The sequence below is a fragment of the Chaetodon auriga genome, chromosome 4, assembly GCF_051107435.1.
Source record: "Chaetodon auriga isolate fChaAug3 chromosome 4, fChaAug3.hap1, whole genome shotgun sequence".
NCBI classification, from domain to species: Eukaryota; Metazoa; Chordata; class Actinopteri; order Chaetodontiformes; family Chaetodontidae; genus Chaetodon; species Chaetodon auriga.
Window position 1 is genome coordinate 13,024,935 of NC_135077.1, and position 13,599 is coordinate 13,038,533.

At 43.0% G+C, this 13,599-nt stretch overlaps 1 protein-coding gene across 1 annotated transcript; it reads left to right on the plus strand.

Annotated features, from left to right (window-relative positions):
• Positions 1 to 912: 912 nt before the first annotated feature.
• On the plus strand, positions 913 to 11,795 carry nup133 (nucleoporin 133). The gene is made up of 25 exons (XM_076729615.1): positions 913 to 1,172; positions 1,543 to 1,658; positions 1,868 to 1,971; positions 2,122 to 2,355; positions 2,469 to 2,639; positions 3,079 to 3,234; positions 3,345 to 3,415; positions 3,928 to 4,075; positions 4,208 to 4,358; positions 4,697 to 4,851; positions 5,048 to 5,139; positions 5,393 to 5,556; positions 5,672 to 5,766; positions 6,419 to 6,643; positions 6,724 to 6,846; positions 6,993 to 7,092; positions 7,628 to 7,891; positions 8,372 to 8,505; positions 9,030 to 9,188; positions 10,036 to 10,171; positions 10,309 to 10,427; positions 10,650 to 10,730; positions 10,836 to 10,900; positions 11,051 to 11,139; positions 11,547 to 11,795. The coding sequence occupies exons 1-25, from the start codon at positions 1,045 to 1,047 to the stop codon at positions 11,702 to 11,704; spliced, it is 3,438 nt and encodes a 1,145-aa protein (XP_076585730.1). The 5' UTR covers positions 913 to 1,044; the 3' UTR covers positions 11,705 to 11,795.
• The last annotated feature ends 1,804 nt before the right edge of the window (positions 11,796 to 13,599 follow it).

Here is a 13,599-nt window from a genome sequence, read left to right on the forward strand (position 1 = left end):
CTGATTATATAACAATAGGTTAAAATGATATTTTTGGTTCACATTATACAGGGTCGCAAATTCTCACGCTTTGACTGTGTACATGACACAATGCAGGTGTTGCTTTTTCCAATAACTTCAGGCTGACTTACCCATATTAGTGTTTTTTAAACTAAAAACAGTAGATTTGTCTCATGTATTTATTTTACCTTAATATTTTAATATATAATAATGGCAGTTTTTCCAGTACCTTTCATCTAATGTGACCCAGTGACCAATGCAAAAATACTACAGCACTGGAAACACAGGATATGCCTCTTCATGCTGGATTTTTATGCTAAGTGCTTTTAGTGTTTTCGTCCTCCCTAATGTTTCCAATCATGAGGAGGAGAAAATCTTAGAAACACATGACAAAGTAATGTAGTCCAGTACAACAACGCCACGAACAATAAACATGTTGTTGAATACCACTTTGACAGTGACAACAAAAACTAAAGGTAGAATTATAAATTAGATATCTGTTGAAATGGATAGCATTAAATTGTGACCAGAGTTGTGTGTTGGCAGTAAACGGTGTGTTTGAATTACTACTACTACTACTACTACTACTACTACTACTACTACTACTAATAATAATAATAATAATAATAATAATAATAATAATAATAATAATAATAATAATAATAATAATGAGAAAAAGAAGAAGACTATATCCATCCAGATATTTCTTCAGTGTTTTTGAAACGAATTTGAAAATGTTACGGCTACTGTGTTGAAGGCATGACCCGCCCCAGTCGGTCTCTGATTGGCTAGTAGTGAACACCTTAGTTGGTTGGTTGGTTAGATCTAGGGTCAAGGTTGACGCATGGGGAGTGATGATTGGTTAGAATCATGGTAAGTGGGCGAAACTTTCCGTTGACCCACTGATGACGTATTTCACAAGCGACTGTACCGCGCGCTGTTTGGAGAAGGTTTTACGGTGTGGTAAGGCGGTGATTGTACAGTTTCACGGTTAAATTTGACATATTTGTCGACTGTTGGCCAGCACGGGGTATCACAGCAGGCATGTTTAGCCCCCGCATGGCCCCGAACTCCGGTCGCAGACAGCAGGGCAGGACCACCGGGAGGAAAAGCGTCTCCGGTGCGGCCACCAGTCTGCTGTTCTCCCCGAGAAGGACTTCTCTGTCGACGAGGTGAGTGAAAACACTGTACGCTGTTTTTATATTTACACTCAGCTGTCATTTTATTAAGTCCACATGGTTAAAACTAATGCAGTCTAATACAACAGTCCTGCAATACACCCTGAATTCATTAACATTATGATATTTTGTTGTTTTAGAGAGGTGTTGATTCAACAGCGTGATCGTATTAGAGGATGTAGTTTGTGGTGCTCTTGACCTGCACTGTTCACTTAGAGGTGTTTCTGTTTCTGCTACATAATAGAAACGTCTCTCAATGCAGTGCATTACAATTCAACAGCACAACGAAGTAGCTGTAGCTCGATATTCAGCTGATGACCCTGAGAATTTGTCCATTCTGTCTTACTCTAAATCTGTCCACCAGGTCGACACCCACCAGAGTGCAGAGCCATGCAGCTGCAGAATCAATCAACTACGATGTGCAAACCTTCGGCTCGTCACTGCCTGTCAAAGTGATGGAGGCACTGACGATGGCGGATGGTAAAGGAAACTTCATTTCCGCTGGGGGAAATTAAGTCTTTTTTTGTGTGATTTCAGGGTTTTTTGGATCAGTACCTCTTACTTTCTGTGATGTATTCCAGTTTTCTGCTCCCATTGATGTCCTTTTCTGCCTGTCAGTGTTTGTTTAAAGTGCTGTATCCTGTTCCAGCATTGCCACTGAACAGTTCTGTCTGTGTGGGTCCCTACAGCTGAAGACCAGATCTCAGTGAAGGTGAATGAGAGCGGCTGGGCCTGGATGGTTTGTGGAGAGAGACTGATCATCTGGAAGATTTGCCAAACTGCTGTGGCCAAGGTATAATTTTCAGTATTTTCAGATCAACTGAAAAGTAATTTACAGCGTAATTAGTTGAAAATGATTGTTAATTGCAGCCCTAGAGGAAACACTCACAGATTCCTAATTTAAGTCTTAAAATCCACCAACTCTCCGTATGTTTTCCCACAGCTGTCAGTGTGTAAAGAGCTACAGCTGCCCAGCAGCGAGTACAACTACACAGCCGACCTTGTGGCCGTGACATCCGCTGCTCCCCTGGAGACGGCCAGCGTTCAGTCCATCTCTGTCCTGGCGGTGGCTGCAGAGGGAACAGCTCGCTTGTGGCCCAGTCTGGCCCAGGAGGGCAACTACACAGAGACAGACGTGGACTTGGGAGATCTCTGCAACTTTGTTGTTGCTGTCAGAGTAAGTAAATCTTCAATAAAGTAAATTTATGTAGATGCCTGTGCAGCACACAGCTGAATGTCCCTACTGTTATTTTCACTGTCTTGATTTTGGACTTTTCTCTCCACTCTCAGGGTGGAAGCTTTGTCTTGTCCTCAGTGAAGAGTCGGCTGTTGAGAGCGAGTGCAGATTCTTCGGGAAAGCTGCAGTACCGAGCCCTGCAGCAGGGTCAAGGAATGCTCTCTGGCATAGGACGCCGTGTATCCAGCCTGTTCGGCATCCTCTCCCCACCAGCCAATGACACAGTGAGTCATGCATTCTACTGTGAAGAACCTGTTAGCAGAATCTTTCGAAAAGCAAAAGTTATATATCACCGTTGTATGTTGCTTGTTTATTATCATGCTGTTAGTTGTAGATGTGTGCTCCATGGTAAGATCATTACCACAGTAGTTACCTGCACCACAGATGTTAAGCTGTGGAAGTTTGGTGTACAGTTTTGCAGCAGAGAGAATTCATTAGACAGGTAGCTGAAGCACAGATGGGTGACATCTACAGTTTATGTAATTGTTTTCTTAACTTTTGCCAGCAAACTCCATACATATATATATATTTACATATTCCCTAAATAGTGAAAATGTGAAGAGCTTGAGATGAAGCCTCAGCTGTAGCGTCAGTTGAATTATTTTCAGCACAGTTGACTTTGCTGCTGGTTTACTGTGAACCTGACTCTGTTTTCTGCTGCAGCTTCACAGTATGCTGTGGGTGAGTGGAGCCAGCTGCCTGTACACGCTAACTAGCTCCAGTCTGAGTAAATGGGTGGTGGATGACAGCTACGAGCACCAGATCCTCAGCTGGGACACCCAGAGAGCTCTGACCGAAAGCATTGCCGACTCCATCTGGGTCAGTATAAAGATAAGCGTGAAAATATATGCTGTATATCAGTTACCAAATATGCAAATTCCTATCATTGACATATATGACAATATTTTTCAACATTTCTCTCCCACCAGGGCTCAGAGAGCAACTATGAGGAGATCAAAGAGGGAGTGAATGTATCCTATCTGGATATGAAGCTCAGCCAGTGAGTGTGTTCGTTTGTGTGTGTGTGTGTGACTTTCTGTTTGTTTTACACAGTTTTTAGGTGAAATGCTACATTATAAATTTAAAAAAATCTTTCTTCCTGAACTATGTCTTTCTTCTTCCTCTTCCTCCTCTTCCTCCTCCTCCTCCTCTAACTGAATGTATAGCCTATTACATCAAGGTCAGTAAATTGAAGATACAGGGTTTTTACTTTTGAGCAAATAAATCCTTCCAGCAAGGAGACAAATGGAGGTTTGATACTTAAAATTCAAATTTCTAAAAAATGTGTATAACCTGTCACTACAAAGAGTGTACTCATGTGCACAGAGGAGTTTAAGGAGTATTTCAGAGAGGTAGAATTAACATACTGCTAACATACTGCGATACAAACAGTACTTACTATAAATAAACAATACGGGTACATCTTATCAGCACACATTGCTTTACACCACTGGTGGATACAGAGTACAGTTCAGGCAGAACTGAGCTGGAGTCTGCACTGTGTGTTTTCAGAGCCGGCTTGGTGGTTTTGGCTGCAGCCTGGCACCCGTCTGACACTCCCTGCCTGGCTTACTTCTGCCTGGTCACCCTGCAGGACAGCGGAGCCGCCATCTCTGACCAGTTCAATGTGGAGGTCACCAAGTACAACCCACCATTCCAGGTCAGTCCTGATCCTGATCCTGCAGAGATGGATTCAAGTTCAATTCAGTGTGTCAAAGGTTTCAAGGTTTCAGAGTTTTTTTTCACTGGATCTATTAAAAGATGAACGCTTAATTTTTGTCTTTTTCCTCAGAGTGAGGAAGCCCTACAGGCTACACGGCTGGTGCTGCCACGCTCACCTGGCTCCACTGCCTTCCTGTATAACGAGGAAATGGTGTTTGCTTGTTCAACGGGAACCAGCAGGGGTGGACTACCTGACGAGAAAATCAGTTTTAACTCACCTGGTGAGAAAAGAAATCTCTGATCTTCTAAGAAAAACTCTCTCTGGTTTTATCCTCAGCTGCAGATGAAAGAGCATTTTCAAACATTTAGATAAGACTGATAATAAATTTAGGAGAGAGTGATGGAATTACAGTTTAGAAGAATTAAAGTAAGTAGGTAAATTTAACCAGGGAACAAACAGTAGATAATAAAAAAAGAATGACAAGTGAGTAACTAGAACAAAATAATTAAGAATTAAAAAAAATGGAAAGAAAATATTTCAAATCAAATGGACCCATGATGTTCATTACAAACTTTCTCATGCTTAATGAGCAAATATTAAATGTCTCTGTCTGTCCAGGTGATGGTGTACGTGGAGGAGGCTGCTGCGCCAACCTGCCAGTGTTTTTCTCCCAGAACAGCGGCCTGGTGGCGGCGGTGGCCCGGGAAAGCGCCTCCATCTTGCCGGAGACCATGGAGGACTCGCTGTGCTCCTCACTGGCTGCAGCTCCAGAGGTATAACTAAAGGACTAAAAGAGCAAGAAGAATATCAATCCATGTAATATCTGCATGCAGCTCATGATTACGACTATGATCACGACTTCAGCTTTTATCAGGAGGGAAAAAGGAAACTTAAGAGAAGCAAAGAAAATGGCACTGAACCATGTGATTTATGCACATGATTGTGACTGATTTTGACTCTGTGTTAAAGGTTTCAGCCATGGAGACTCCAACCAGAGCAGAGCCCGTCGCTCAGGAGGACAAAACCAAACTCCTGAAGGCGGCCTTCCTTCAGTTCTGTCGGTACGTCCATAAACGGCTCCCACATTGTCTCGTATCGAGTAAAAACATCACACACGCTGGTCACAAATACAAAGAGTTTCTTTCTACTGAGCATTTGATATTTTTTAAAATCATATAAAAAAGTTTTTGAAGGTGGATATCAGTAGTTTTAGACTGACACTGCATTATCTAAGTTTGGAGGTTAGTATTTAGACTACGAGGATTTAGTCCCTGTAATACTGTAAATATGAAATAACCATCTTTCCTCTGTCAGTAACGATCTGGTGGGAGCTCAGACAGTCACAGACGAACTCTTCCCCACTGACGGTGATGGGGAGGAGGGAGCCGAGCTGGATGGCGTGGTGACTCAAATCAACCTGGATCTGGTGGATGATTACCCGGCCTCAGACCCCCGTTGGGCCGAGTCTGTTCCTGATGGTGAGGAGGAAAAATGACATTTATGTCACATAACATGGAGGTTATGGAAGGGCCTGTAGAACAGCTCATTCAAACTGTGTATTTCATAGAAACATCTCTGTTGCTGTTCTTCCAGAGAGTGCTGGCTTTCCTCTCACCTCCCTCATCATCCTCCATCAGCTGGAGGACAAGATGAAGGCTCACGGCTGCTTCATGGACTTCCTGCTCCAGGTACACGTTACACAAATTAAGTAATGCCGCACAGAACTTGTGTAGTGACCTTGCAACAAATGCAGCCCATTATTTCCAAGAATCTAATCATATTTTAGAGGTGTGCACATCTGTTTAAGGATTCTGCATTAAGAAAAATTGAATTGACTGTGCGTGTGTGTGTGTGTGTGTGTGTGTGTGTGTGTGTGTATATATATAGATTTGTGTTAAACCAAGGAATCCAGGTTGTAAAAGATATTGCTTGTCCTCCTTATAGTCCAGGAAGTTTGCACTAGAATTGTCCACATGGTGGTGCTGTTGCACCAAAAACAGCTCTGTTTATGTCCATGGTCCCAGCTTTCATATGTCACCTCAATCTGTTACAAGTCCTCCACCTATATAACATTGTACTCTTTTCCCTGGCGCCAACGTTACCCACAATACCATTTAACCATGAACAGCTCAGTCAGAGATTCAGGTGTTAATTGAGGTGCTAATAGCGGCTAGTTTAGCTTCGTGGTGCTAAGTAGAGGTCAGAAGTCAAGCTTCCCTTATGTGGTTGCTGACACATCCTGCTGAAATTCAGACAAAAAAGGCAGAAAATAGACGCTCTTTGGTGACCAAAGACGCAATCTGGATCTATGACTTGATCATCGGTATCTTCCCCTGTCAGGTGGGTCTGCTGGACCGGCTCGGCCAGGTCACTGTGCGTTCGTCCCCCATGGCAACACGCCTGCTGCTGTGCGAACATGCAGAGAAGCTTCAGGCAGCCATGGTGCTGAAAAACCACCACACCAAACACCCTGAGCTGGTCAACCGGGCCATCAGCATCGCGCTGCAGAGGAACAACACCACCGTGCCGCCCAGCCTCACTGCTGCTGATGTCTTCTTCAGAGAGGTGTGTGTCTCACTGTGCTCTGCCGTGATAGTCCAGGTGGTGTGGAAGGTGGATTAAAGCTTTGTTTCTGGTGCACTCAGGTGTCTCAGATCTCCTCAGTGTTTGATTGTCTGCTGGAGGAGGAGGAGCGCAGCCTGAAGGAGAACCCGGTCGACTCGGTGCAGTGGGCCGAAGTGGTTCTCACCGTCAACAACATCATCAAGGTACAGCACAGTCATTATTTCTTTAAACTTGGTGGTGTGTTCCACCAAAGAGGGAAGGCAAACAGCACGGACATTAATTTAAAAAAACACCTATTACTTTAGTGAAGTAACATAATTGAACCATTTTTTTCTGTGTGTGTGTGCAGGACATTCTTCAGGCTGCTGGTCAGTACAGGGAGACCAAGGCCTCCATGTACAGAGCTTCTGAAAACGTTGCTGCAGAGCCCGAGTATATCCCATGGACAGGTAAAAGAAACCCACCAAAATGTCTTTAATTCTTAATTAAAGCACCAGGTCACTGTAGGCCGACAGCTGGTTGGTTACTGTGACAACTGCCCAGAGACTCATCGCTTGTTTAATCTCTGTATGTATTTGGGCCCTAATAATCAGAAAAAAATGAAATTGAAAGTGTAATTTAGTGTGTTTGTGTACAGCTGTAAGAGCGCCTTTTCTTGAAGAAGTTAGCAATGTGCTGTTTACAGGCTGTCAGTGTTGGATGGTGGAGCTTAGACCAACCACAAATACATTTTCATCCATGGAGAGTCCTAACTCTCTACAAACATGCCCTAAATGTCTGTTAATATTTACATTTTTCCACTTGAATTAAAGGTGTTCTGTGGAGTTTTCTTGTTGGCAAACAAAAGTCGTTTTTACATTCAGTGTTTCTCTGAATCCTTGAGCTCTTAGAAATGTGTTGAATCCATTTAGTTTCACACGAAAGTGCTTTTTGGAGTAGAATGAGTTACTAAACCCTTGATCCACCCACTCCTCTCTCCTCCAGCGTCAGGAGGTGTTGGCGGCGTTCGGACCGTCATCTCCCGCCAGCATGAGATCATCCTGCGCTCGGTGTACCCACATGTTGACTCAGAGCTGCGCAGCGTCCTTTGCGAGCAGCTGGTGGCGTTGTTGGACGTCTACTTGAGCGGCTACGTGGCCCAGCTGACCTCCCTGCAGCAGCAGAGGCCCCCAGGGGCCCAACAGGAGCGCTACAACAGCCTGGAGATGGAGTACAGCCAGCGCCGCTCCGAGCTGCTGGCCCCGCTGTGTAAGTGGGGGATTAAACAGAACTGAGGGGCTGACTGAATAATAGAATAAGATTGGAATCATAGACATCACAAACTAGACGACCCCTTCTGGATTTGTTTGTTTCTGGTTTGAGACATTTAAAAGTTTAAACTTTCTAGTAACAGGGCATTCTGATGGCTGACATGGATGGAAGACATATACTGTGTAACCACAGGGATCCTGGTTCAGTCTCAACCAGGAACCTTTGCTGTGTCATGCCACTTGTTTCCTTTCTGTCAATAAACTCTTAGGAGTCAAATAACATAAATATAATATACAAAAAGAAAAATCTTGAAATAATTCAGTTCCATTTCTCTAAAATTTCACATAAATTTTCAGCCCACACATACAGTTAGCAGGATATTCAACTCAACTTGAGTTGGAGCCTAAAGGTGCCATACAGAACACAGTTTAGTGGGATTGTAAGTGTAGGTTTGTGTCCTGTTGTTCTGTGTTGCAGTGGATCTGGGTCAGTACCAGTGGGTGGCAGCACTGGCTGAGAAGTACTGTGACTTCGACATCCTGGTTCAGATGTGTGAGCAGACTGACAACCAGAGCCGCCTGCAGCACTACATGACCAAGTTTGCAGACCAGGTACAGAGAACCAGGAGCACAGGGGACTGTTTTCAGAAAGAGTCGTGTTCTGTTCGCACGTTAAAGAACCCTGTAGAGTGGTTCACTAGCAGCACTGTGGAGAAATGTTTTAGTGCACCAGGCCCTGTTTAGTTTGCATCTCACACTGTAATACACACAAACTGCTTAAAGGCACCAACAAAAGGCAGGAACCAAGAATGCTAACCAATGTAAAAAAAAACCCCAAAAAAACGCAGCTTTAAAAATATATATAACGTTTTATTTTAACCAAGCAGCAACCTCTGGAGCTGAGGAAGGAAGCCAACACACTCCACTAACTACAGCTCCTCAAATGGCCACTTGAGTCAATCCCCTTTAAATTATATAAAGCTGCTCTGGAGCTATGCCATAACCCCTTAATGCACATCTCTAAATGAAGCCTCTGAGGTGTGTGACTGAAATGAGGCAGTGGACAAGGGAAACCTCTTTCTAAGGTCTAAGCACTGTGATAGAAATGCTGAAATATTTATCACTTCCTGTTGCAGAACTTCGCTGACTTCCTGTTCCGCTGGTACATGGAAAAGGGGAAGAGGGGGAAGCTGCTGTCCCAGCCGGCCGCTCAGCACCAGCAACTGGCCAGCTTCCTGCAGTCTCATCAGCACCTGAGCTGGCTGCACCACATCCACATCCACAACTACCGCAACGTATGAGAGACACGCGCGCACACACACATACAGACACAGAGCTGTGTTTCCATCATTTTTGGTGACATTACGTAGACTGACATTAATTTAACCATAGCCATAACCACTACTTACCTAACCCTAACCTTTAATGATTTACTGAAGGAAGTGAGTCCCCACAGTGTGACTGTGTAAACAGATTTATGCACCCACAACATATGTAATACATGACTACTCACACACAGACACTCACTGCTTGTTTTATGCCTCAGTACAAAACCACAACCACATCCTCTGTGAGATCAGCAGAGTGTGAAAATCACACACAAGCACACAGGCTCACAGAAAACTTCCTTCCTTCCTTCCTTCCTTCCTTCCTTCCGTCTTTCCTCGCACTTCCTCTATATGGAAGGCTTCAAATGGCTTCAAGTCACTATTTTACTTCCATTTCCCTTGATTCTTTATTTGAGCTTATTTGTTTCCTTCCTCCATGTGCTCCTTCCTTTCAGCCTATATTCTCTCCATCTTCCCATTTACCATTCCTTCATTTCTTCCTTCCTTCCGTCTTTCCCTGCCTGCCTTCCTCCTATATCTGTTCTACCTTCCTTACCCCTCTTTAAATCCTTCCTTCCGTCTTTCCATCCTGTCTTCCCTTAAAAAAAACACAGAACTGTGAAGAGGTAATGCTTTTCTCTGTTTCCTGTCAGTGTAAATTAAACTTAGCGGTGCTGGTCAGACCTAATAAACAGTTAAAAGGTACTTTAAAGTAACATCAGTCTTTCATTTTTTCCATTCAAAGACTGCACAGCCGTTTCATGGAGGTTTTAGTTTGCTGCTGTCACTGAAGCGCAGTCTTGTGTTTCTGCAGGCTCACAGGACGCTCTACAACCAGGCCAACATGGAGACACGTTACTTTGCAAAGAAGAAGACGCTGCTGGCTCTCAGTAAGCTGACAGTGCTGGCATCCGACCTGCCGGAGGACGAGCTCAACAAACAAGTCGACGGTAAAAACTGGAAAATGTGACCTTAACATGTTTTCCACTTTCCTTGCTGATGAAAATAGACCTTGTAGACATGCAGGGGGCAGATCTTTGCAGAGTGGTGTGCAGTGTTGAACGCTGTCATTTATCTGTCCAATCAGACATCGTGGAGCAGGAGCGCTTCCTGCTGCACCAGGAGACTCTGCCACGACAGCTGCTGGAGGAGAAGCAGCAGAACCCCGACACCATGCCTCTGCTCAGCGCTCACAACCTCATACAGGTGAATCACACACACAAACACATCCACATCAAGATGAACAGTGGGTGGCACCAATAAAACCATTATACCATGCAGAAGAGGGCACAACATGATTTAATTAAAGAGTGTCAGTCTAACCTGAAAGGGTGAAAAACGAGCTTGAAGTGGAGCAGTAGTGAACATCATCATGCTAACAGTAGCTTGACAGCCTCTGCTCACTCCAGTGTTTCCTCCTCTCCACAGTTGTACATCTGTGATGACAACAGACGAGCAAACGAGTACGATTTCAAAAAGGCTCTGGATCTACTGGAGTACACCGATGAGGTAACTTCCTGTTTTATCGAGCTTTGGTCCATTTGAGGTTCGACTAGTCGGACCTGGCAGCAGTTAAATGGCAGCTTGTGTGGATTTTCTGTGTTTGTGATGCAGGAGGATGCCATGGACACGGACTCGCTGAAATGTGAGATCTTCGGCAAAGCACTCAGCAGAGACGAGTAAGATCCATCTGTCTCGTGTTTGTTTATTTCACCATTCGAGTTGGAAACTGAAGTTTTAGATCTGTGTACATCAGTCCTTGGCTGCTGTGAAATTCATTATTGATCAGTTTTACGTGTTGTTTGACTCTGATGCTTCGTGTCTCCCAGCTGGTCCTGGGCTGATGGGACTGACGACCCTGTGGAAGCCGCCAAGGACAGCATCTTCGTTAAGATTCTCCTCAAACTCATACAGGAAGGTGAGAAACTTAAGTACAGGCAGGAGGATACAAGCATATGAATGATTTCATCCACAAATGTAGTTAGAAGCATGTCTGATATTACTGAATATTGTAATTGTGTGCCTGTAGTTATGTCTTATTTACAGAAATAGGTTTATTTGAAATCAAGAAATAAGATAAACTTGTGCTGTTATGGAATGAAATAACATGCTACAAGAGGGTACATGTAAGGACTGAGTCGAGCAGAGTGTTGGGCTCATCCAAAGAAGTTCTGCAGCTGCCAGATCAAAAAAAAAATTGACGGCAAAGGATGTCAGTGCAGTGTGCAGATCTCAATGCAAGACGCTGTCGTGCATTCAAAAACACACGTGACTCCTTTCCTACTTTCCTTGAACGAATGAATGAAACGAATGTGTGTTTTTCAGGAGTTCCTCTGCAGACGTACCTGCCTGACGTCAGAGAGCTGCTGGATCTGGACGAGCTGAGCAGTTTGAAGTCAAAACCCTATTTTGAGTTTGTCCTTCGAGCCAATTACGAACATTACCTACAAGCTCAGATGGGACGACTGCTTCCCTCCCAGTAACACCTGCAGCACTTCAGCTTTCCTCTTCACTCAGCTCAGCTTTGAGATTTGTTTGAAAAATTTTCTAAATAAATGTTTTGTTATTTCTGTACCTAGACTGCAGCGTATTTACAAAAACACAAGGTGCAGGGTCGACATTGTTTTATGAGTACGTCCTCATAAAAAATCTGCATTTCAGCTTCAGTTCAGTGGAACTTGTTGTCATTTACTGACATCTGGTGACATTTTAAAGAATGTACAAAGCTGGTAAAGGATTGTTAGTGTAAAAAAAATTATCAAATAGTCGGGAGAAGTAAGCAGTTCACAACTAAGAGAAGATGTTACTGTTCTGTTCACTTTTTACACTCAGTGGTTTCTCAGTGTCTGATGCCAGAACCATCAGACCTAGAAAGCGACAGAAACCTGATCCTGTTGACTCCAGAATCTGGCCTGCATTCATCAGGACTTCCTCCTGTTTGGTGACGAGGGGCAGATGTTGGTTATAAATAGATTTGGACTCCTTGGCCGACAGATTGCCACCCTGACAGGGATCCTCCATGATGATCCACTTTCACAGCTACAGCGGCTGCAGATGGCTTCCAGGGTCCAGCTCATCTAAAAATAGTGAAAAGTAGGTTAGATTTGGGACATCAGCTCCACTTTACTGTGCTGCTTTTAAAAGGACAGTTAAACCTGTAATAGCTGGAAAAGCTCTGATTCTCATCTAAGCAGGACAGTTGACAAAAACACTTGAGTTACATCATATAGAGGGTACACAGGGTCTTATTTAACTCAGCAAAGGTCAGTGGTGGAAGAAGTATTCAAACCATATAACTAAGCAAAGGTAGCAGTGCCACACAGTGAAAATACTCCATTATAAGTAAAAGTGCTGCATTCAAAATTTCACCTGAATAGATAAAGTGGTAAAGTGGTACTTTAGTGTTGTTGGTCAAGGTGCAGCTAATTTTTTCCATTTCATCTGTAACGATGGATCATTTTTCGTAAACTGATCACGTTTAATTTGAAAAGCAGCTTTAGCTCTTAAATAAATGTGATGAAGTGAAAAATCCAATATTTCTCTCTGAAATGTAGTGATGTAGAAGTATAAAGTAGCTTAAAATAGAAATACTCAAGTCCAGCTATCTCAAAATTGTACTTAAATGCAGTACTTGAATAAATGTACTTAGTTACTTCCCACCACTGTCAAATATGAGTCAAAGGTTTTAAAAATGAACACTGGATGTACAAATACAAAAGTTTATTTTCAATAAGTCTGGATACCAAAATTTCCTAAAGACACTGAATGTGTCTGGTGAAATGTTGGATAATAGACATCAGAGAGACTTCAGTTTGATGGTTCAGAAAATACAGAACATTGAGTCATGCATTGGGATATTTCTCTCAGCTTTAAGGAAGAATACGTGATAAATTATTAGAATTTTAAAGTGGCTTAATGGGAACAACATGGATCAAAGGGTAAAATAATTAAAGTTGCACTAAAGATCTGATATCACAGCCCACAGAGTGAGATAGTAACAGAGAAGAAGAACTTAAGTACAATTTTGAGGTACTTGTACTTGAGTAATTCCATTTTATGCTGCTTTATACATCTACTCCACCTTTACCAGCTGCAACAAAGAGGTGACACTTACACATTAATTCAGTATAATCCAATGATATACTATAAATGATTAAAAAATGTGCCATTTTTGCATAAGGAGTACTTTTCCTTTTGGTGCTTTGAGTATATTTTAATGTAAATACTTTTACATTAAGATAGTACGGTACAGCCTCTTACAGAGAATGAAAGGTTTGTATTAAAGCGTCAAAAGCCAGAAAATAACTTCCCCTGAAGGATCTGTACAACATATTTAATTGTGTTGAACATTAGGATGTTTTTCTGGATAGTTGTGTCT